The sequence below is a fragment of the Cavia porcellus genome, unplaced genomic scaffold, assembly GCF_034190915.1.
Source record: "Cavia porcellus strain 051 isolate PalLab524CR breed Dunkin Hartley unplaced genomic scaffold, mCavPor4.1 scaffold_23, whole genome shotgun sequence".
Taxonomy (NCBI): Eukaryota; Metazoa; Chordata; class Mammalia; order Rodentia; family Caviidae; genus Cavia; species Cavia porcellus.
In genome coordinates this window covers 16139280-16165048 of record NW_026947506.1, presented here as the reverse complement: position 1 = coordinate 16165048, position 25769 = coordinate 16139280, and the positions used below count along the sequence as shown (strand labels likewise).

At 40.0% G+C, this 25769-nt stretch overlaps 2 protein-coding genes across 2 annotated transcripts; both read right to left on the bottom strand.

Moving 5' to 3' along the window:
• Nucleotides 1–6676: 6676 nt before the first annotated feature.
• LOC134472330 (speckle-type POZ protein-like) lies at nucleotides 6677–7801 on the bottom strand. The gene has a single exon (XM_063233653.1). It carries the CDS (start codon nucleotides 7799–7801, stop codon nucleotides 6677–6679), a length of 1125 nt encoding a protein of 374 aa, XP_063089723.1.
• A 16398-nt stretch (nucleotides 7802–24199) lies between these two features.
• LOC134472329 (speckle-type POZ protein-like) lies at nucleotides 24200–25324 on the bottom strand. Its single transcript, XM_063233652.1, has one exon. The coding sequence runs from the start codon at nucleotides 25322–25324 to the stop codon at nucleotides 24200–24202; it is 1125 nt and encodes a 374-aa protein (XP_063089722.1).
• Between the last annotated feature and the right edge of the window lie 445 nt (nucleotides 25325–25769).

Sequence of the window (25769 nt, the reverse complement as noted above, 5' to 3'; positions counted from 1 at the left end):
GCTACTTCCTCAGAGCTTTTAGATCTCCTACTAACCTAGTTCACTCCTTGGACCCAATGTTTGGAAACAGTAATATTACTGAGTTCCACTGGCATTTCCTGGGACATGGGTCATGCTGGGAGTGCCAGGAGTCCAGGCAAACCCTCTCCCCACCATGAGCAGCTGTGAGTCTGCCAGCCTGCAGGCTGAGAAACAAACATCACATCTTCTCCCCCTATCCCATTAGCATGTCGGAGCCAGTAATCTGGACGTCCCTTGAGAGGTTGACCCTAGGCAATGTAGTAAGGAGGGGATTTCCTTCGATCATCTCTTTGAAGCCCAATACTTTTATCCATGTTTTGGTTTGTTCTATAAAATATGGTCTTTTTTTTTAAAGCTGGTTGTGTTTAACTGAGTTTCCACATACATGAAAGTATGCATAGGCATTTTGAAGCAAACAACCGATTCTAGCACAGCCATTAGTGACTTCCTTTTTGTCTGATTTTAAAGACCTAAAACTCCTTTCTCAGACTGTTTGGATTAATTTTATACTAGGTTTCTCAGTATGAATTCTGTGTGGCAAGACATGGACAACTATTTGGAAGAAAAAAATAGACAACATGATAGATAGGGAAGATTTCAGATTATCTAGTTTTGAAATTTATATCTCTTACATTGCGTTATTATGTCCAATTTTGCTCTGTTTTGTTGTGTTTAATTTTATCTCCTTTCACAAAAAATAACAATGCTGATTTGCAGGGTGTGGGCGAACACATCATTAATCCCAGCACTCTCAAAGCTGAGGCAGGAATATCATTGCAGTTTCAAGGACATGTGGGATTAAATACTAACTTGAATTAAAAACCAAAAGAATGAAAGGACAGAGGGAATGAGGGATGGAAGGAAGCAAGGAACGAAAGAAGGAAGCAAGAAAGGAAGGAAGAAAGGAAGGAAGGAAGGAAGAAAACAAGGAAGGAAGGAAGGAAGGAAGGTAGACAGTAAGAAGGGCTACCACTTCAGGGATAGATATCACTGGCTTTCTTCCAAAGCTTCTCTTTTTTCTGTTTTACATACTCAGAGTGTGATCCAGTTTTCCTCCAGCCTCACAAGTGTTACATACCCTCATGTACTTGGGGACCTTATTGGAAGGAGCACAACAGTCCTCATCCCTAACAGATTTTTTTTTTCTCTTTTTCATTTTTATTGTTACCAGGGATAGAACTCAGGACTACAGCTTGCCAGGAAATTGCTTATGCTACTGAGAGAAATCCCCAGCCCATCCCTAACAGATTTTAATACTCTATTTTTATTTGAATGTCTGCAAACTTGTCTATTACACATGGGCAGGTAGAATTCTTTTAATCAGTGCTAACTGGAGAAATAATTGCCTCAATTATTGGTAGGTTAAATTCCTCTTCTGTACCAGGAAAGCTTTCTGTCATGATGTCTACAAAGTGCTTTTAATGTCATTTGTTGTCTCTCCTCGTCACTAAGTGCCAGCCTGTACTCAGTATGTGAAGTCCTTTCCTCAAACTGGCCTAAAGTGCTCTGAATTTTTAAAATGGATTTTTTTCTCTTGCATATCGGCTTGAATCTATTTAATGGGTTCATTTATTTCTTAGGTTGTGCTTCAACAGTTCTTGTAAGCTCGCCTTTTTTTTTGGGCTGTGTCTGAACTAACATCACTAAGAAGGTTGTGTATTTTGGTAATCTCTGTAGTTAGTTGTGGTTACTTGAGAGATTACTTCTGTTTTAATATATTCCACAGCCTCATTCAATTGCCTTGTTGCCACATTGAAGTAACCTACTATTGGGTTTATTGGGTTTTCAAATTTTGCAACCTCATTTCCCCCCAGGTTTGCTTTATTGGCCTGGGTGCCAGAGGATTAGTCTGATTTGTGTGTTCTCATGTCTTTTCTGTTTCAGTTGAATTCTTGGAGTGATACTTGCTAGTTTCCTAACAGTATGAACTGAATTCGGGAAGATAAAACAGAATGCAAACAATCATAAACAATATATGGATTCATGATATGTCCAATCTGTCCTCAAGGGTTAAGATTCAAAATATATTTCAGAGGAAGAAGAGTAATGGCCAAAGGGAAAGAGATTACAATACAACGGAGATGGTAGATGGATCCCACCTACTGGGGGAAACTAATGCAGAAGACTAAATGAGATTTGAAAGAGAAAAATTGAAATCCAAACAAAAGCATACCCACAGGGAAGTTAGGAATCACAGTCACCCGCAGAAATTAAGAACAAAATAAAGGAGAAATTAAAAGCAGATGAATAAAACAAGAAAATACCAAACCAAAAAGAAAAATGAATGAAAAAAAAATCGTTCTCTTCCAGGATTCTCTCTGGATTCATTATTAGATGCCCTATGGATACAGTGTTCTGAGTTCCGCCATTCTTTCCCTTCAAACCAGGCACTGCCTTATGATGGAGTAGTAGACAGCATTAACCAGCCTGCCTCAAGAGGAGGCTCATTTGAATAAGCTCATTCCAATCAATTTCCATGTGTCTGCACCCAACTAGGGTCTTCTAAAGGAAGCCAGCAGCTGTTCTGGTTAAGGTTCATCTGGCTTCACTTCAACATGGCTCCCGCCAAACATTCCCTCCCGCTGAATGACAAAATCCTTCTCCATTCTGTGCCAGACAGTAAAGACCTCGATGTCTGCTGCTTACCTACACTGCTGAGCCTCTCAGCATTGTCCACTGGCCTCACTAGCTATCACTGTTACCAGGAACAAGAGTCCCCAGGTCCAAACATCTCCCCTCACTAGTGTTGATGATTTCCTGATTCTGCAATAACTAGCATAACCAAAATAGGTTCAATGCCCCTATCAGTGCAATACCCAACAATCATCATTGCTGTGCTCTCTTAGTTAATTTTAGGTTCTGAATTTTATACAAAATATGTGCACTAGTTGTAATTCAGTTGTGTAGATTTTGATACTTCTACATTAAGAAGATACTTTCTTGTACAAAATGACAAGAAAAATAGAAATCATGGGTAATTTGTAATAAATTTTCTTCTCTATAGCTACTTTTACAAATATGAGCATAACACTCACTATTAGAGATACACACACACACACACACACGCACACAAACACACACACAAAATGTAGTAAAGCTAATGAAATGCAAGCTCTTGAATTTCCTTTTAAATAGGGTAAAATTTTTCCAAAATTAACCCTTCTTAGAATATTGTATAAGTTTCTTCCTTGGATACACTGTGGAATTCCATTTGCATGGAAAATGTCATCAGCCTTGTAGGAACATTTTGTACATTTTTTCACTAATTCTCTTTGTGTAGCAATGCCTTATAAACCAGGCTGATGAAAGGTGGGAAAATGCTGCTTTTGTTTCTAATCCAGCCCTAGAGCTGTGTTAGAACTGAATGGGCAAAAATTTTTCCACATTCTTGTGTACACATACAAGAGTATTGCCTGGCATATACCTTGTGAAACGTAGCAAGTTGCTGTTTATTGAGATTGCAAGATGACAGCATCAAGAGTAGGATGAATTACAAGTGCAAAATGGAAAGTAAAGAGGAATAGAGTCTTTAAAGATTCAGGGTTACAGTACCTAAGAATTTAGACCGAGATGTCTTCCACAGAGGTGTGATAAGGCTAATCCATGTGCCTGCTTTCAAGGTCAGGTACATTTGGCTCCTGTTGCTTCCCATTTTGGTTAGAAAACTCTAAATCTGTTCCATGTTTTCCTAGGGTTGTTGATTTTCTGAGTGAGAGATCACTACATGCTAACTATACACATAAATAATCAGTCATATTGTGATTAGACTTGAATGAAGGAAACGAAATGGTTCATGCAAGTTTACTATTTGTCACTAGTCTCCTACCACTTTCATCATCCGGGACTCCTGGATAGATATTTTATTTATTAGTGTGTTGTTTGCACATAAGAGTTGGAAGTGTCACAAGATGCCTTCACTAGTAGCTCGAGAATGTGTGACACACAACTTTGGATGATACAGGTAAATTGGTGCCTCCGGGGACTTTGGCAGGCCTTTCAGTGCTTGCCAAATGCAGTTGGTGATTTCCTTGCTTCAGAATGCCTGTAAAGTTATGGCAAATTCTTGTTCATCTTCTGTCATATATTTTTCTTAGAATTAAGCAGTCAAACAAGTGGTTTCTTCAAAAAAGTCTTCTGCTAGTAATGTTGGATTAGCATTAACCCCCATCGAATCCCAACATCGCAGAGGGATGATTGTTTTCTGGAAACGGGAGCACATCAGCCTTCAAGAGTTCACAACTGTGACACCAACTGAGGGAATGAACACCGATTCTCAGTCCTAACTCCTAATGCTTAACAGCTGGCATGCCATTCTCACAAGAGTGTTAATATAGCGCCATATCTCACTGGTTGCCCTTCAGCCACTTAAGCTGCAATTCTTGCCTGGTTCCTCTGTAGAATTGCAAGGAAAACATTCTTTTGGTCAATTTGTACATTCAATATAACATCTGTTTCTATGAAGCACTTGACAATAATTCACTGTAACACATATTTGTACTCAGAGAAGCTGAGAAGACCTGTGCTTGCCCTGAAAAATCTTCTGCCCTAATCCACTTTGCTCCATTCATTTCACTATGAGGAAATTACACTTTGTAAGTTATTTTCAATGTTTTTTATTGTTCATTTGATGCAGTGATAGAAACTCATACTTTTTAATTTCCACATTTCATGTAAAAGATAATAACTATTTACATATTTGGAAAGAAAAAAAATTAACATTTGAATGTTCTCCCTTGTAGGATGAACAGCGATTCCCAAGCAACTGGGATGACTCCTACCTAATCAGCAAGTCAGGTATGGACAGCTGAGGAATCTGTGTTCTGAAAGTTTTCACACAAAAAATTAATAAATTTTTCCTTTTTTCCTCCTTTAAAGCTTTTCCTGTTTTATTCTCTTTAATGAGGAGGAGAGAATGGACGTGAAATAAAACTTGAGGGTGATAATACCAAAACACATATTCCCACAACATCTAAGAACCATAGTTCTTTTCAAGAAATATGCACACAGAGTGAATTATTTTGTCTCATTTTCAACAATCTCAGCCAGCTTGAGGTGAGAAAGGGACACTTCTAGGAGTAAGGACACAAGAATAGGACATATGTATGCCAAATATCTGCAAAAGTCAGGCAGTAAACTGAGCCAAAGAAGCACTTGCCTGGCAATGACCAGGTTGTGAGTTGTGAGTTCAAGCCATGATAAAGACTGAGAGAGATAGAGATAGATAGACAGACATACAGAGAGACAGATAGACATATATACATATATATATATATATATATATATATATATATATATATATATATATATATATAGAGAGAGAGAGAGAGAGAGAGAGAGAGAGAGAGCCAAAACTCTTAGTGATTTTACTGCATAGTTGTTATACAGGTTGTTATCCCATATTGACATTCATGAAGATTTACACAACCAGCACATAAAGGGTTACCAGCTGTAAGCCCTGATTAAACAAATGTTTTGAAATCTGTACCTGTTCAAGACAAGGGGATCCATTTCTTTATATATTTTTAGAAGCTCTGAGCCATTACAAATTCTAGGTGATTCCAGAGTAACACCACTAATGATTTTTACAAAAGCCCAAACTTTGAGATGAAACCCACTACGTTTTCATTTTTAATTTTAATTCTATTCTTCATAATACCATAGAAACATGTATTCTATTCTTATGAATATTAAATGTTCACAGTGAGAAAGCTCTTTTTGAGATTTATAGTGTGAATTTGCCAACAGCCATTTCTCAGTGCAGTTGTAAGTAATAAATTTTGCTTCCTCAACATGAATTCCTCTGAAATACATAAAACACTTCTACTTTTAATTCTCTTTCATGCCATTTTCGTAAATCTGAGCATTTTCCTCTCTTTTTTCTCCAGGACCATGATTGGACTGCTCGCTCAGAGGCCTAGATTTTGCGGGAATGTGCTGTAGTGCTTGTGCTGCCTGTCTGTGTCACTGGGACCGGACAACATGAGCAAAGACTTGCATTGTGTGATTGTCCTTTGGCTTCAGCAGCCTGAGTTCTGGGTCATTTATTTCTGCCATCTACTATGTTAATTAGTGACATTGTACATCCACTGTGTTCATCCCGTGGATGGGCCTGAAATCATCAGCACACTGAAATTTTTCTTAGCTTCTGAATCTAACATACAGAAAAACGATGAGGAGCCAAACAACTGTACAAAGTAAGATTCAGGTTTATTTACAGAGAAAAGTGAGGGACAGCAAAAAGCCCGTGTTACAAGTGGGGTGCCCAGGGATGCATGATGGTGCAGAAAGCCAGGAAGGAGTCTTGCATTTACAGAGTGAAGTTCATGGTCCCTGTCTCTAAGGGTAGCCCCACCCCAGGTCTGCCTTCCATTGACAGGAGTTTTGGTTTCAGTTTGGCATCGACATTGTAAAAACCCACTTTGCACAATACTATAAAACACAGATTTGAAAATACATGATACACGACTTCTAAATTCTCAATATCGCATTTCCTTTTTCTGACCTTAAGACGGTGGTCCCTTCTCTCCCCTAGAGAGGCACAATTTAATATTTCCACATAGAAGAGTGAAGTTTCCACGGATTGCCCTAGCATATTATGGTTCAGGGGCAGCAAATGTGGCCAGGGTTTTGGGAAGATAAATGGAGATGTGGGATCTCAGGACAGTCTCACACGCTTGCATGGGGGTACCATGAATGCACACTGCATGGAAACCAGAGAGTGATAGGCTTCGGCCACCAAGTGAGGGTGGGACACCACCATGGCCTTCCACTCAGAGGTCTCCAGGATGTCAGAAACATGAAAATTGATGAAATCCAGTGTCCGGGTTTTCAACTGATGTGCACTGTGGAGGTCAGCCAAGATGAGGATTTCCACGGCATTCTCCACAGAGAGGTTGCTGCACAGGTGGTTCTCACACATGAGCTTCAGGCGCTCCAGACCAAACCTGCTTGCAGCCTCCAGCAGTTCAGTTGCCATGATCCCTAGGTTTGGTGCCTTTCCAGTGTACATAAAGTATATCATTTCCTTAAAAACTTCAGGATCCATGTCACTGATTTCAACACGATTCTTTTTGCTTCCTTGCTTTTCATGTTCCAACAACGCCATGAAAACTGGAGAGCGAGCTGCTAAGATGGCTTTGTGAGCCTGGAATTCCTGGCCAGCCACACACAAGCAACAGTCTGAGAGCTGGGATCGCTCCCACAGTCCTCCTAGATCCTCTGCCAAGCAGCCCTCAGGAACCTTAACCAGCTTCCTAATATTCTGGCTGGAATGATTGGTGGGATCTTGTGCTACTTTCACTTCACAGAAGAAGGAAAGCTTGTCATTGGAGAGAAGCCCATTGTTTGGATCCAAAAGAAACTCTCTAAGGATGAAATGTTTGAATCCCCAGTCCTTTCCTCGCACAAATGTATAAGCTTGTGGACTTGAGAGCACCTTGGTTTTCTCTCCTTTGGCATTCAGAATGGAAAAGGTGAATTTTGCATGAGCTACCCTCCTTGGACAGCAGATCATTCCCAGGTATAAGCACACATAATCTTTGCTTTGTTCATCAAGACCATTTGGGTAGAGTCGTAAGCACCATTTCACTTGATCATTTCCTTCAGCTGAAAAGATTGAACTTTGAATGCAGTCATCTATTTCCTTTAGGCAAAATCTAATGTTATCAATGGTCCACAAAAAGGACACGTTCACTACTTTGATGTCTGTGGTGTACCTGCTGTCCACTGCTGGCCCCTGTGACATTTCTGCTGGGCCTGCGGTACTGGAAACCCTTAACATCAGCAGAGTGAAAGTGCAGCAAGCTTGTCAAGTCACACGAATCAAATTTCTTCTTCACCAGATGGCACAAATTTCACTGCAGTCAGCAGTTCCAAGACAGGCAGGGCAGTATGGCAATCACAAGTAGAGAGCCTAGTTTATAGATTAAAAGAAATACTTATTTAGAAATAAGCTGACTGAGATTTCCTAGTATATAAGTCAATTCTGAAAAGTTTCTTGATCACTCAAAGAAATAGCTCACCAAAATGCACAGACCTTAAAATACGAAGCCTTGTTGAGTCCCGTCTGAGTTCCTTTCAGGAGGCTAATTCATCTGGGCTGGAAGCAAGGATATGAATTCCAAGTTTCAAGCAGGGAACCACCTCATCATGGAAACAGAAAGGATTCTTCCTTCTTGGTGTCCCTTTTATAACTCTTAGGACAGGATCCACCCTATGGTGGTTCTTCCCACCCTATTCTAATCCAATTGCCCTAGGTGTGTCTCACTCAAAATGTGAGAGTCAGTCAATTTTCATCCTACCTGTCTTTTCTATATGTTTATGAAAACAGTCTGTTTGACTAGCCCAGAATTTCTTTTGTCTCATTCATATGGGGGAGTTCTCTGGTCTATCGTCTTCCTGCCATTTCCAGAAGATGAGAGGCTAGGGTGGAGGATAGTAACTCCAGCATGCCACTGTTCTCAGTAGGCCCTCTGTGTTTATTCCTTTCTGGTGGTAAGGAGCAAAGCAGGACAGATCGGTCAATAAGGCACCTTTTCCCTTGGGATCACATGTGGGTGAAAGCCAGTTGCAGGGAAGTAATGTGAAGGGAGCAGATTCAAGGCTCCATGAGAAATAGGTGTGCTGGGAGTGAAGAGGTGGTTCTTCTGGGTAATCTGATACAGTGTCGGGAGCAAGGGACATGGATTTGGGACAGGCACAAACAGTGAATATTGGCAGAATGTCTCTAAACCTAAAGTCTAGTGTGGGACAACTGTAAATGCTACTTCCTCAGAGCTTTTAGATCTCCTACTAACCTAGTTCACTCCTTGGACCCAATGTTTGGAAACAGTAATATTACTGAGTTCCACTGGCATTTCCTGGGACATGGGTCATGCTGGGAGTGCCAGGAGTCCAGGCAAACCCTCTCCCCACCATGAGCAGCTGTGAGTCTGCCAGCCTGCAGGCTGAGAAACAAACATCACATCTTCTCCCCCTATCCCATTAGCATGTCGGAGCCAGTAATCTGGACGTCCCTTGAGAGGTTGACCCTAGGCAATGTAGTAAGGAGGGGATTTCCTTCGATCATCTCTTTGAAGCCCAATACTTTTATCCATGTTTTGGTTTGTTCTATAAAATATGGTCTTTTTTTTTAAAGCTGGTTGTGTTTAACTGAGTTTCCACATACATGAAAGTATGCATAGGCATTTTGAAGCAAACAACCGATTCTAGCACAGCCATTAGTGACTTCCTTTTTGTCTGATTTTAAAGACCTAAAACTCCTTTCTCAGACTGTTTGGATTAATTTTATACTAGGTTTCTCAGTATGAATTCTGTGTGGCAAGACATGGACAACTATTTGGAAGAAAAAAATAGACAACATGATAGATAGGGAAGATTTCAGATTATCTAGTTTTGAAATTTATATCTCTTACATTGCGTTATTATGTCCAATTTTGCTCTGTTTTGTTGTGTTTAATTTTATCTCCTTTCACAAAAAATAACAATGCTGATTTGCAGGGTGTGGGCGAACACATCATTAATCCCAGCACTCTCAAAGCTGAGGCAGGAATATCATTGCAGTTTCAAGGACATGTGGGATTAAATACTAACTTGAATTAAAAACCAAAAGAATGAAAGGACAGAGGGAATGAGGGATGGAAGGAAGCAAGGAACGAAAGAAGGAAGCAAGAAAGGAAGGAAGAAAGGAAGGAAGAAAAGAAGGAAGGAAGGAAGGAAGGTAGGTAGACAGTAAGAAGGGCTACCACTTCAGGGATAGATATCACTGGCTTTCTTCCAAAGCTTCTCTTTTTTCTGTTTTACATACTCAGAGTGTGATCCAGTTTTCCTCCAGCCTCACAAGTGTTACATACCCTCATGTACTTGGGGACCTTATTGGAAGGAGCACAACAGTCCTCATCCCTAACAGATTTTTTTTTTCTCTTTTTCATTTTTATTGTTACCAGGGATAGAACTCAGGACTACAGCTTGCCAGGAAATTGCTTATGCTACTGAGAGAAATCCCCAGCCCATCCCTAACAGATTTTGATACTCTATTTTTATTTGAATGTCTGCAAACTTGTCTATTACACATGGGCAGGTAGAATTCTTTTAATCAGTGCTAACTGGAGAAATAATTGCCTCAATTATTGGTAGGTTAAATTCCTCTTCTGTACCAGGAAAGCTTTCTGTCATGATGTCTACAAAGTGCTTTTAATGTCATTTGTTGTCTCTCCTCGTCACTAAGTGCCAGCCTGTACTCAGTATGTGAAGTCTTTCCTCAAACTGGCCTAAAGTGCTCTGAATTTTTAAAATGGATTTTTTTCTCTTGCATATCGGCTTGAATCTATTTAGTGGGTTCATTTATTTCTTAGGTTGTGCTTCAACAGTTCTTGTAAGCTCGCCTTTTTTTTTGGGGCTGTGTCTGAACTAACATCACTAAGAAGGTTGTGTATTTTGGTAATCTCTGTAGTTAGTTGTGGTTACTTGAGAGATTACTTCTGTTTTAATATATTCCACAGCCTCATTCAATTGCCTTGTTGCCACATTGAAGTAACCTACTATTGGGTTTATTGGGTTTTCAAATTTTGCAACATCATTTCCCCCCAGGTTTGCTTTATTGGCCTGGGTGCCAGAGGATTAGTCTGATTTGTGTGTTCTCATGTCTTTTCTGTTTCAGTTGAATTCTTGGAGTGATACTTGCTAGTTTCCTAACAGTATGAACTGAATTCGGGAAGATAAAACAGAATGCAAACAATCATAAACAATATATGAATTCATGATATGTCCAATCTGTCCTCAAGGGTTAAGATTCAAAATATATTTCAGAGGAAGAAGAGTAATGGCCAAAGGGAAACAGATTACAATACAACGGAGATGGTAGATGGATCCCACCTACTGGGGGAAACTAATGCAGAAGACTAAATGAGATTTGAAAGAGAAAAATTGAAATCCAAACAAAAGCATACCCACAGGGAAGTTAGGAATCACAGTCACCCGCAGAAATTAAGAACAAAATAAAGGAGAAATCAAAAGCAGATGAATAAAACAAGAAAATACCAAGCCAAAAAGAAAAATGAATGAAAAAAAATTGTTCTCTTCCAGGATTCTCTCTGGATTCATTATTAGATGCCCTATGGATACAGTGTTCTGAGTTCCGCCATTCTTTCCCTTCAAACCAGGCACTGCCTTATGATGGAGTAGTAGACAGCATTAGCCAGCCTGCCTCAAGAGGAGGCTCATTTGAATAAGCTCATTCCAATCAATTTCCATGTGTCTGCACCCAACTAGGGTCTTCTAAAGGAAGCCAGCAGCTGTTCTGGTTAAGGTTCATCTGGCTTCACTTCAACATGGCTCCCGCCAAACATTCCCTCCTGCTGAATGACAAAATCCTTCTCCATTCTGTGCCAGACAGTAAAGACCTCGATGTCTGCTGCTTACCTACACTGCTGAGCCTCTCAGCATTGTCCACTGGCCTCACTAGCTATCACTGTTACCAGGAACAAGAGTCCCCAGGTCCAAACATCTCCCCTCACTAGTGTTGATGATTTCCTGATTCTGCAATAACTAGCATAACCAAAATAGGTTCAATGCCCCTATCAGTGCAATACCCAACAATCATCATTGCTGTGCTCTCTTAGTTAATTTTAGGTTCTGAATTTTATACAAAATATGTGCACTAGTTGTAATTCAGTTGTGTCGATTTTGATACTTCTACATTAAGAAGATACTTTCTTGTACAAAATGACAAGAAAAATAGAAATCATGGGTAATTTGTAATAAATTTTCTTCTCTATAGCTACTTTTACAAATATGAGCATAACACTCACTATTAGAGATACACACACACACACACACACGCACACAAACACACACACAAAATGTAGTAAAGCTAATGAAATGCAAGCTCTTGAATTTCCTTTTAAATAGGGTAAAATTTTTCCAAAATTAACCCTTCTTAGAATATTGTATAAGTTTCTTCCTTGGATACACTGTGGAATTCCATTTGCATGGAAAATGTCATCAGCCTTGTAGGAACATTTTGTACATTTTTTCATGAATTCTCTTTGTGTAGCAATGCCTTTTAAACCAGGCTAATGAAAGGTGGGAAAATGCTGCTTTTGTTTCTAATCCAGCCCTAGAGCTATGTTAGAACTGAAGGGGCAAAAATTTTTCCACATTCTTGTGTACAGATACAAGAATATTGCCTGGCATATACCTTGTGATACATAGTAAGTTGCGGTTTATTGAGATTACAAGATGACAGTAGGATGAATTACAAGTGCAAAATGGAAAGTAAAGAGGAATAGAAACTTTAAAGATTCAGGGTTACAGTACCTAAGAATTTAGACCGAGATGTCTTCCACAGAGGTGTGATAAGGCTAATCCATGTGCCTGCTTTCAAGGTCAGGTACATTTGGCTCCTGTTGCTTCCCATTTTGGTTAGAAAACTCTAAATCTGTTCCATGTTTTCCTAGGGTTGTTGATTTTCTGAGTGAGAGATCACTACATGCTAACTATACACATAAATAATCAGTCATATTGTGATTAGACTTGAATGAAGGAAACGAAATGGTTCATGCAAGTTTACTATTTGTCACTAGTCTCCTACCACTTTCATCATCCGGGACTCCTCGATAGATACTTTATTTATTAGTGTGTTGTTTGCACATAAGAGTTGGAAGTGTCACAAGATGCCTTCACTAGTAGCTCGAGAATGTGTGACACACAACTTTGGATGATACAGGTAAATTGGTGCCTCCGGGGACTTTGGCAGGCCTTTCAGTGCTTGCCAAATGCAGTTGGTGATTTCCTTGTTTCAGAATGCCTGTAAAGTTATGGCAAATTCTTGTTCATCTTCTGTCATATATTTTTCTTAGAATTAAGCAGTCAAACAAGTGGTTTCTTCAAAAAAGTCTTCTGCTAGTAATGTTGGATTAGCATTAACCCCCATCGAATCCCAACATCGCAGAGGGATGATTGTTTTCTGGGAACGGGAGCACTTCAGCCTTCAAGAGTTCACAACTGTGACACCAACTGAGGGAATGAACAGGCATTCTCAGTCCTAACTCCTAATGCTTAACAGCTGGCATGTCATTCTCACAAGAGTGTTAATATAGCGCCATATCTCACTGGTTGCCCTTCAGCCACTTAAGCTGCAATTCTTGCCTGGTTCCTCTGTAGAATTGCAAGGAAAACATTCTTTTGGTCAATTTGTACATTCAATATAACTTCTGTTTCTATGAAGCACTTGACAATAAGTCACTGTAACACATATTTGTACTCAGAGAAGCTGAGAAGACCTGTGCTTGCCCTGAAAAATCTTCTGCCCTAATCCACTTTGCTCCATTCATTTCACTATGAGGAAATTACACTTTGTAAGTTATTTTCAATTTTTTTTGTTGTTCATTTGATGCAGTGATAGAAACTCATACTTTTTAATTTCCACATTTCATGTAAAAGATAATAATTATTTACATATTTTGAAAGAAAAAAATTAACATTTGAATGTTCTCCCTTGTAGGATGAACAGCGATTCCCAAGCAACTGGGATGACTCCTACATAATCAGCAAGTCAGGTATGGACAGCTGAGGAATCTGTGTTCTGAAAGTTTTCACACAAAAAATTAATAAAAATTTTCCTTTTTTCCTCCTTTAAAGCTTTTCCTGTTTTATTCTCTTTAATGAGGAGGAGAGAATGGACGTGAAATAAAACTTGAGGGTGATAATACCAAAACACATATTCCCAAAAACATCTAAGAACCATAGTTCTTTTCAAGAAATATGCACACAGAGTGAATTATTTTGTCTCATTTTCAACAATCTCAGCCGGCTTGAGGTGAGAAAGGGACACTTCTAGGAGTAAGGACACAAGAATAGGACATATGTATGCCAAATATCTGCAAAAGTCAGGCAGTAAACTGAGCCAAAGAAGCACTTGCCTGGCAATAACCAGGTTGTGAGTTGTGAGTTCAAGCCATGATAAAGACTGAGAGAGATAGAGATAGATAGACAGACATACAGACAGACAGATAGACATATATATATATATATATATATATATATATATAGAGAGAGAGAGAGAGAGAGAGAGAGAGAGAGGGAGAGAGAGAGAGAGAGAGAGAGACAAAACTCTTAGTGATTTTACTGCATAGTTGTTATACAGGTTGTTATCCCATATTGACATTCATGAAGATTTACACAACCAGCACATAAAGGGTTACCAGCTGTAAGCCCTGATTAAACAAATGTTTTGAAACCTGTACCTGTTCAAGACAAGGGGATCCATTTCTTTATATATTTTTAGAAGCTCTGAGCCATTACATATTCTAGGTGATTCCAGAGTAACACCACTAATGATTTTTACAAAAGCCCAAACTTTGAGATGAAACCCACTACGTTTTCATTTTTAATTTTAATTCTATTCTTCATAATACCATAGAAACATGTATTCTATTCTTATGAATATTAAATGTTCACAGTGAGAAAGCTCTTTTTGAGATTTATAGTGTGAATTTGCCAACAGCCATTTCTCAGTGCATTTGTAAGTAATAAATTTTGCTTCCTCAACATGAATTCCTCTGAAATACATAAAACACTTCTACTTTTAATTCTCTTTCATGCCATTTTCGTAAATCTGAGCATTTTCCTCTCTTTTTTCTCCAGGACCATGATTGGACTGCTCGCTCAGAGGCCTAGATTTTGCGGGAATGTGCTGTAGTGCTTGTGCTGCCTGTCTGTGTCACTGGGACAGGACAACATGAGCAAAGACTTGCTTTGTGTGATTGTCCTTTGGCTTCAGCAGCCTGAGTTCTGGGTCATTTATTTCTGCCATCTACTATGTTAATTAGTGACATTGTACATCCACTGTGTTCATCCCGTGGATGGGCCTGAAATCATCAGCACACTGAAATTTTTCTTAGCTTCTGAATCTAACATACAGAAAAAGGATGAGGAGCCAAACAACTGTACAAAGTAAGATTCAGGTTTATTTACAGAGAAAAGTGAGGGACAGCAAAAAGCCCGTGTTACAAGTGGGGTGCCCAGGGATGCATGATGGTGCAGAAAGCCAGGAAGGAGTCTTGCATTTACAGAGTGAAGTTCATGGTCCCTGCCTCTAAGGGTAGCCCCACCCCAGGTCTGCCTTCAACATTGACAGGAGTTTTGGTTTCCGTTTGGCATCGACACTGTAAAAACCCACTTTGCTCAATATTATAAAACACAGATTTGAAAATGCATGATACACGACTTCTAAATTCTCAGTATCGCATTTCCTTTTTCTGACCTTAAGACGGTGGTCCCTTCTCTCCCCTAGAGAGGCAATTTAATATTTCCACATAGAAGAGAGAAGTTTCCACGGATTGCCCTAGCATATTATGGTTCAGGGGCAGCAAATGTGGCCAGGGTTTGGAAAGATAAATGGACATGTGGGATCTTAGGACAGTCTCACACGCTTGCATGGGGGTACCATGAATGCACACTGCATGGAAACCAGAGAGTGATAGGCTTCGGCCACCAAGTGAGGGTGGGACACCACCATGGCCTTCCACTCAGAGGTCTTCAGGATGTCAGAAACATGAAAATTGATGAAATCCAGTGTCCGGGTTTTCAACTGATGTGCACTGTGGAGGTCAGCCAAGATGAGGATTTCCACGGCATTCTCCACAGAGAGGTTGCTGCACAGGTGGTTCTCACACATGAGCTTCAGGCGCTCCAGACCAAACCTGCTTGCAGCCTCCAGCAGTTCAGTTGCCATGATCCCTAGGTTTGGTGCCTTTCCAGTGTACATAAAGTATATCATTTCCTTAAAAACTTCAGGATCCATGTCACTGATTTCAACACGATTCTTTTTGCTTCCTTGCTTTTCATGTTCCAACAACGCCATGAAAACTGGAGAGCGAGCTGCTAAGATGGCTTTGTGAGCCTGGAATTCCTGGCCAGCCACACACAAGCAACAGTCTGAGAGCTGGGATCGCTCCCACAGTCCTCCTAGATCCTCTGCCAAGCAGCCCTCAGGAACCTTAACCAGCTTCCTAATATTCTGGCTGGAATGATTGGTGGGATCTTGTGCTACTTTCACTTCACAGAAGAAGGAAAGCTTGTCATTGGAGAGAAGCCCATTGTTTGGATCCAAAAGAAACTCTCTAAGGATGAAATGTTTGAATCCCCAGTCCTTTCCTCGCACAAATGTATAAGCTTGTGGACTTGAGAGCACCTTGGTTTTCTCTCCTTTGGCATTCAGAATGGAAAAGGTGAATTTTGCATGAGCTACCCTCCTTGGACAGCAGATCATTCCCAGGTATAAGCACACATAATCTTTGCTTTGTTCATCAAGACCATTTGGGTAGAGTCGTAAGCACCATTTCACTTGATCATTTCCTTCAGCTGAAAAGATTGAACTTTGAATGCAGTCATCTATTTCCTTTAGGCAAAATCTAATGTTATCAATGGTCCACAAAAAGGACACGTTCACTACTTTGATGTCTGTGGTGTACCTGCTGTCCACTGCTGGCCCCTGTGACATTTCTGCTGGGCCTGCGGTACTGGAAACCCTTAACATCAGCAGAGTGAAAGTGCAGCAAGCTTGTCAAGTCACACGAATCAAATTTCTTCTTCACCAGATGGCACAAATTTCACTGCAGTCAGCAGTTCCAAGACAGGCAGGGCAGTATGGCAATCACAAGTAGAGAGCCTAGTTTATAGATTAAAAGAAATACTTATTTAGAAATAAGCTGACTGAGATTTCCTAGTATATAAGTCAATTCTGAAAAGTTTCTTGATCACTCAAAGAAATAGCTCACCAAAATGCACAGACCTTAAAATACGAAGCCTTGTTGAGTCCCGTCTGAGTTCCTTTCAGGAGGCTAATTCATCTGGGCTGGAAGCAAGGATATGAATTCCAAGTTTCAAGCAGGGAACCACCTCATCATGGAAACAGAAAGGATTCTTCCTTCTTGGTGTCCCTTTTATAACTCTTAGGACAGGATCCACCCTATGGTGGTTCTTCCCACCCTATTCTAATCCAATTGCCCTAGGTGTGTCTCACTCAAAATGTGAGAGTCAGTCAATTTTCATCCTACCTGTCTTTTCTATATGTTTATGAAAACAGTCTGTTTGACTAGCCCAGAATTTCTTTTGTCTCATTCATATGGGGGAGTTCTCTGGTCTATCGTCTTCCTGCCATTTCCAGAAGATGAGAGGCTAGGGTGGAGGATAGTAACTCCAGCATGCCACTGTTCTCAGTAGGCCCTCTGTGTTTATTCCTTTCTGGTGGTAAGGAGCAAAGCAGGACAGATCGGTCAATAAGGCACCTTTTCCCTTGGGATCACATGTGGGTGAAAGCCAGTTGCAGGGAAGTAATGTGAAGGGAGCAGATTCAAGGCTCCATGAGAAATAGGTGTGCTGGGAGTGAAGAGGTGGTTCTTCTGGGTAATCTGATACAGTGTCGGGAGCAAGGGACATGGATTTGGGACAGGCACAAACAGTGAATATTGGCAGAATGTCTCTAAACCTAAAGTCTAGTGTGGGACAACTGTAAATGCTACTTCCTCAGAGCTTTTAGATCTCCTACTAACCTAGTTCACTCCTTGGACCCAATGTTTGGAAACAGTAATATTACTGAGTTCCACTGGCATTTCCTGGGACATGGGTCATGCTGGGAGTGCCAGGAGTCCAGGCAAACCCTCTCCCCACCATGAGCAGCTGTGAGTCTGCCAGCCTGCAGGCTGAGAAACAAACATCACATCTTCTCCCCCTATCCCATTAGCATGTCGGAGCCAGTAATCTGGACGTCCCTTGAGAGGTTGACCCTAGGCAATGTAGTAAGGAGGGGATTTCCTTCGATCATCTCTTTGAAGCCCAATACTTTTATCCATGTTTTGGTTTGTTCTATAAAATATGGTCTTTTTTTTTAAAGCTGGTTGTGTTTAACTGAGTTTCCACATACATGAAAGTATGCATAGGCATTTTGAAGCAAACAACCGATTCTAGCACAGCCATTAGTGACTTCCTTTTTGTCTGATTTTAAAGACCTAAAACTCCTTTCTCAGACTGTTTGGATTAATTTTATACTAGGTTTCTCAGTATGAATTCTGTGTGGCAAGACATGGACAACTATTTGGAAGAAAAAAATAGACAACATGATAGATAGGGAAGATTTCAGATTATCTAGTTTTGAAATTTATATCTCTTACATTGCGTTATTATGTCCAATTTTGCTCTGTTTTGTTGTGTTTAATTTTATCTCCTTTCACAAAAAATAACAATGCTGATTTGCAGGGTGTGGGCGAACACATCATTAATCCCAGCACTCTCAAAGCTGAGGCAGGAATATCATTGCAGTTTCAAGGACATGTGGGATTAAATACTAACTTGAATTAAAAACCAAAAGAATGAAAGGACAGAGGGAATGAGGGATGGAAGGAAGCAAGGAACGAAAGAAGGAAGCAAGAAAGGAAGGAAGAAAGGAAGGAAGAAAAGAAGGAAGGAAGGAAGGAAGGTAGGTAGACAGTAAGAAGGGCTACCACTTCAGGGATAGATATCACTGGCTTTCTTCCAAAGCTTCTCTTTTTTCTGTTTTACATACTCAGAGTGTGATCCAGTTTTCCTCCAGCCTCACAAGTGTTACATACCCTCATGTACTTGGGGACCTTATTGGAAGGAGCACAACAGTCCTCATCCCTAACAGATTTTTTTTTTCTCTTTTTCATTTTTATTGTTACCAGGGATAGAACTCAGGACTACAGCTTGCCAGGAAATTGCTTATGCTACTGAGAGAAATCCCCAGCCCATCCCTAACAGATTTTGATACTCTATTTTTATTTGAATGTCTGCAAACTTGTCTATTACACATGGGCAGGTAGAATTCTTTTAATCAGTGCTAACTGGAGAAATAATTGCCTCAATTATTGGTAGGTTAAATTCCTCTTCTGTACCAGGAAAGCTTTCTGTCATGATGTCTACAAAGTGCTTTTAATGTCATTTGTTGTCTCTCCTCGTCACTAAGTGCCAGCCTGTACTCAGTATGTGAAGTCTTTCCTCAAACTGGCCTAAAGTGCTCTGAATTTTTAAAATGGATTTTTTTCTCTTGCATATCGGCTTGAATCTATTTAGTGGGTTCATTTATTTCTTAGGTTGTGCTTCAACAGTTCTTGTAAGCTCGCCTTTTTTTTTGGGGCTGTGTCTGAACTAACATCACTAAGAAGGTTGTGTATTTTGGTAATCTCTGTAGTTAGTTGTGGTTACTTGAGAGATTACTTCTGTTTTAATATATTCCACAGCCTCATTCAATTGCCTTGTTGCCACATTGAAGTAACCTACTATTGGGTTTATTGGGTTTTCAAATTTTGCAACATCATTTCCCCCCAGGTTTGCTTTATTGGCCTGGGTGCCAGAGGATTAGTCTGATTTGTGTGTTCTCATGTCTTTTCTGTTTCAGTTGAATTCTTGGAGTGATACTTGCTAGTTTCCTAACAGTATGAACTGAATTCGGGAAGATAAAACAGAATGCAAACAATCATAAACAATATATGAATTCATGATATGTCCAATCTGTCCTCAAGGGTTAAGATTCAAAATATATTTCAGAGGAAGAAGAGTAATGGCCAAAGGGAAACAGATTACAATACAACGGAGATGGTAGATGGATCCCACCTACTGGGGGAAACTAATGCAGAAGACTAAATGAGATTTGAAAGAGAAAAATTGAAATCCAAACAAAAGCATACCCACAGGGAAGTTAGGAATCACAGTCACCCGCAGAAATTAAGAACAAAATAAAGGAGAAATCAAAAGCAGATGAATAAAACAAGAAAATACCAAGCCAAAAAGAAAAATGAATGAAAAAAAAATTGTTCTCTTCCAGGATTCTCTCTGGATTCATTATTAGATGCCCTATGGATACAGTGTTCTGAGTTCCGCCATTCTTTCCCTTCAAACCAGGCACTGCCTTATGATGGAGTAGTAGACAGCATTAGCCAGCCTGCCTCAAGAGGAGGCTCATTTGAATAAGCTCATTCCAATCAATTTCCATGTGTCTGCACCCAACTAGGGTCTTCTAAAGGAAGCCAGCAGCTGTTCTGGTTAAGGTTCATCTGGCTTCACTTCAACATGGCTCCCGCCAAACATTCCCTCCTGCTGAATGACAAAATCCTTCTCCATTCTGTGCCAGACAGTAAAGACCTCGATGTCTGCTGCTTACCTACACTGCTGAGCCTCTCAGCATTGTCCACTGGCCTCACTAGCTATCACTGTTACCAGGAACAAGAGTCCCCAGGTCCAAACATCTCCCCTCACTAGTGTTGATGATTTCCTGATTCTGCAATAACTAGCATAACCAAAATAGGTTCAATGCCCCTATCAGTGCAATACCCAACAATCATCATTGCTGTGCTCTCTTAGTTAATTTTAGGTTCTGAATTTTATACAAAATATGTGCACTAGTTGTAATTCAGTTGTGTCGATTTTGATACTTCTACATTAAGAAGATACTTTCTTGTACAAAATGACAAGAAAAATAGAAATCATGGGTAATTTGTAATAAATTTTCTTCTCTATAGCTACTTTTACAAATATGAGCATAACACTCACTATTAGAGATACACACACACACACACACGCACACAAACACACACACAAAATGTAGTAAAGCTAATGAAATGCAAGCTCTTGAATTTCCTTTTAAATAGGGTAAAATTTTTCCAAAATTAACCCTTCTTAGAATATTGTATAAGTTTCTTCCTTGGATACACTGTGGAATTCCATTTGCATGGAAAATGTCATCAGCCTTGTAGGAACATTTTGTACATTTTTTCATGAATTCTCTTTGTGTAGCAATGCCTTTTAAACCAGGCTAATGAAAGGTGGGAAAATGCTGCTTTTGTTTCTAATCCAGCCCTAGAGCTATGTTAGAACTGAAGGGGCAAAAATTTTTCCACATTCTTGTGTACAGATACAAGAATATTGCCTGGCATATACCTTGTGATACATAGTAAGTTGCGGTTTATTGAGATTACAAGATGACAGTAGGATGAATTACAAGTGCAAAATGGAAAGTAAAGAGGAATAGAAACTTTAAAGATTCAGGGTTACAGTACCTAAGAATTTAGACCGAGATGTCTTCCACAGAGGTGTGATAAGGCTAATCCATGTGCCTGCTTTCAAGGTCAGGTACATTTGGCTCCTGTTGCTTCCCATTTTGGTTAGAAAACTCTAAATCTGTTCCATGTTTTCCTAGGGTTGTTGATTTTCTGAGTGAGAGATCACTACATGCTAACTATACACATAAATAATCAGTCATATTGTGATTAGACTTGAATGAAGGAAACGAAATGGTTCATGCAAGTTTACTATTTGTCACTAGTCTCCTACCACTTTCATCATCCGGGACTCCTCGATAGATACTTTATTTATTAGTGTGTTGTTTGCACATAAGAGTTGGAAGTGTCACAAGATGCCTTCACTAGTAGCTCGAGAATGTGTGACACACAACTTTGGATGATACAGGTAAATTGGTGCCTCCGGGGACTTTGGCAGGCCTTTCAGTGCTTGCCAAATGCAGTTGGTGATTTCCTTGTTTCAGAATGCCTGTAAAGTTATGGCAAATTCTTGTTCATCTTCTGTCATATATTTTTCTTAGAATTAAGCAGTCAAACAAGTGGTTTCTTCAAAAAAGTCTTCTGCTAGTAATGTTGGATTAGCATTAACCCCCATCGAATCCCAACATCGCAGAGGGATGATTGTTTTCTGGGAACGGGAGCACTTCAGCCTTCAAGAGTTCACAACTGTGACACCAACTGAGGGAATGAACAGGCATTCTCAGTCCTAACTCCTAATGCTTAACAGCTGGCATGTCATTCTCACAAGAGTGTTAATATAGCGCCATATCTCACTGGTTGCCCTTCAGCCACTTAAGCTGCAATTCTTGCCTGGTTCCTCTGTAGAATTGCAAGGAAAACATTCTTTTGGTCAATTTGTACATTCAATATAACTTCTGTTTCTATGAAGCACTTGACAATAAGTCACTGTAACACATATTTGTACTCAGAGAAGCTGAGAAGACCTGTGCTTGCCCTGAAAAATCTTCTGCCCTAATCCACTTTGCTCCATTCATTTCACTATGAGGAAATTACACTTTGTAAGTTATTTTCAATTTTTTTTGTTGTTCATTTGATGCAGTGATAGAAACTCATACTTTTTAATTTCCACATTTCATGTAAAAGATAATAATTATTTACATATTTTGAAAGAAAAAAATTAACATTTGAATGTTCTCCCTTGTAGGATGAACAGCGATTCCCAAGCAACTGGGATGACTCCTACATAATCAGCAAGTCAGGTATGGACAGCTGAGGAATCTGTGTTCTGAAAGTTTTCACACAAAAAATTAATAAAAATTTTCCTTTTTTCCTCCTTTAAAGCTTTTCCTGTTTTATTCTCTTTAATGAGGAGGAGAGAATGGACGTGAAATAAAACTTGAGGGTGATAATACCAAAACACATATTCCCAAAAACATCTAAGAACCATAGTTCTTTTCAAGAAATATGCACACAGAGTGAATTATTTTGTCTCATTTTCAACAATCTCAGCCGGCTTGAGGTGAGAAAGGGACACTTCTAGGAGTAAGGACACAAGAATAGGACATATGTATGCCAAATATCTGCAAAAGTCAGGCAGTAAACTGAGCCAAAGAAGCACTTGCCTGGCAATAACCAGGTTGTGAGTTGTGAGTTCAAGCCATGATAAAGACTGAGAGAGATAGAGATAGATAGACAGACATACAGACAGACAGATAGACATATATATATATATATATATATATATATATATATATATAGAGAGAGAGAGAGAGAGAGAGAGAGAGAGAGAGGGAGAGAGAGAGAGAGAGAGAGAGACAAAACTCTTAGTGATTTTACTGCATAGTTGTTATACAGGTTGTTATCCCATATTGACATTCATGAAGATTTACACAACCAGCACATAAAGGGTTACCAGCTGTAAGCCCTGATTAAACAAATGTTTTGAAACCTGTACCTGTTCAAGACAAGGGGATCCATTTCTTTATATATTTTTAGAAGCTCTGAGCCATTACATATTCTAGGTGATTCCAGAGTAACACCACTAATGATTTTTACAAAAGCCCAAACTTTGAGATGAAACCCACTACGTTTTCATTTTTAATTTTAATTCTATTCTTCATAATACCATAGAAACATGTATTCTATTCTTATGAATATTAAATGTTCACAGTGAGAAAGCTCTTTTTGAGATTTATAGTGTGAATTTGCCAACAGCCATTTCTCAGTGCATTTGTAAGTAATAAATTTTGCTTCCTCAACATGAATTCCTCTGAAATACATAAAACACTTCTACTTTTAATTCTCTTTCATGCCATTTTCGTAAATCTGAGCATTTTCCTCTCTTTTTTCTCCAGGACCATGATTGGACTGCTCGCTCAGAGGCCTAGATTTTGCGGGAATGTGCTGTAGTGCTTGTGCTGCCTGTCTGTGTCACTGGGACAGGACAACAGGAGCAAAGACTTGCTTTGTGTGATTGTCCTTTGGCTTCAGCAGCCTGAGTTCTGGGTCATTTATTTCTGCCATCTACTATGTTAATTAGTGACATTGTACATCCACTGTGTTCATCCCGTGGATGGGCCTGAAATCATCAGCACACTGAAATTTTTCTTAGCTTCTGAATCTAACATACAGAAAAAGGATGAGGAGCCAAACAACTGTACAAAGTAAGATTCAGGTTTATTTACAGAGAAAAGTGAGGGACAGCAAAAAGCCCGTGTTACAAGTGGGGTGCCCAGGGATGCATGATGGTGCAGAAAGCCAGGAAGGAGTCTTGCATTTACAGAGTGAAGTTCATGGTCCCTGCCTCTAAGGGTAGCCCCACCCCAGGTCTGCCTTCAACATTGACAGGAGTTTTGGTTTCCGTTTGGCATCGACACTGTAAAAACCCACTTTGCTCAATATTATAAAACACAGATTTGAAAATGCATGATACACGACTTCTAAATTCTCAGTATCGCATTTCCTTTTTCTGACCTTAAGACGGTGGTCCCTTCTCTCCCCTAGAGAGGCACAATTTAATATTTCCACATAGAAGAGTGAAGTTTCCACGGATTGCCCTAGCATATTATGGTTCAGGGGCAGCAAATGTGGCCAGGGTTTGGGAAGATAAATGGACATGTGGGATCTTAGGACAGTCTCACACGCTTGCATGGGGGTACCATGAATGCACACTGCATGGAAACCAGAGAGTGATAGGCTTCGGCCACCAAGTGAGGGTGGGACACCACCATGGCCTTCCACTCAGAGGTCTCCAGGATGTCAGAAACATGAAAATTGATGAAATCCAGTGTCCGGGTTTTCAACTGATGTGCACTGTGGAGGTCAGCCAAGATGAGGATTTCCACGGCATTCTCCACAGAGAGGTTGCTGCACAGGTGGTTCTCACACATGAGCTTCAGGCGCTCCAGACCAAACCTGCTTGCAGCCTCCAGCAGTTCAGTTGCCATGATCCCTAGGTTTGGTGCCTTTCCAGTGTACATAAAGTATATCATTTCCTTAAAAACTTCAGGATCCATGTCACTGATTTCAACACGATTCTTTTTGCTTCCTTGCTTTTCATGTTCCAACAACGCCATGAAAACTGGAGAGCGAGCTGCTAAGATGGCTTTGTGAGCCTGGAATTCCTGGCCAGCCACACACAAGCAACAGTCTGAGAGCTGGGATCGCTCCCACAGTCCTCCTAGATCCTCTGCCAAGCAGCCCTCAGGAACCTTAACCAGCTTCCTAATATTCTGGCTGGAATGATTGGTGGGATCTTGTGCTACTTTCACTTCACAGAAGAAGGAAAGCTTGTCATTGGAGAGAAGCCCATTGTTTGGATCCAAAAGAAACTCTCTAAGGATGAAATGTTTGAATCCCCAGTCCTTTCCTCGCACAAATGTATAAGCTTGTGGACTTGAGAGCACCTTGGTTTTCTCTCCTTTGGCATTCAGAATGGAAAAGGTGAATTTTGCATGAGCTACCCTCCTTGGACAGCAGATCATTCCCAGGTATAAGCACACATAATCTTTGCTTTGTTCATCAAGACCATTTGGGTAGAGTCGTAAGCACCATTTCACTTGATCATTTCCTTCAGCTGAAAAGATTGAACTTTGAATGCAGTCATCTATTTCCTTTAGGCAAAATCTAATGTTATCAATGGTCCACAAAAAGGACACGTTCACTACTTTGATGTCTGTGGTGTACCTGCTGTCCACTGCTGGCCCCTGTGACATTTCTGCTGGGCCTGCGGTACTGGAAACCCTTAACATCAGCAGAGTGAAAGTGCAGCAAGCTTGTCAAGTCACAGGAATCAAATTTCTTCTTCACCAGATGGCACAAATTTCACTGCAGTCAGCAGTTCCAAGACAGGCAGGGCAGTATGGCAATCACAAGTAGAGAGCCTAGTTTATAGATTAAAAGAAATACTTATTTAGAAATAAGCTGACTGAGATTTCCTAGTATATAAGTCAATTCTGAAAAGTTTCTTGATCACTCAAAGAAATAGCTCACCAAAATGCACAGACCTTAAAATACGAAGCCTTGTTGAGTCCCGTCTGAGTTCCTTTCAGGAGGCTAATTCATCTGGGCTGGAAGCAAGGATATGAATTCCAAGTTTCAAGCAGGGAACCACCTCATCATGGAAACAGAAAGGATTCTTCCTTCTTGGTGTCCCTTTTATAACTCTTAGGACAGGATCCACCCTATGGTGGTTCT

What these genes read in the sequence shown, in the direction of transcription:
- LOC134472330 (XM_063233653.1), bottom strand. Translation starts at nt 7,801, where the DNA reads ATGTTAAGGGTTTCCAGTACCGCAGGCCCAGCAGAAATGTCACAGGGG.
- LOC134472329 (XM_063233652.1), bottom strand. Translation starts at nt 25,324, where the DNA reads ATGTTAAGGGTTTCCAGTACCGCAGGCCCAGCAGAAATGTCACAGGGG.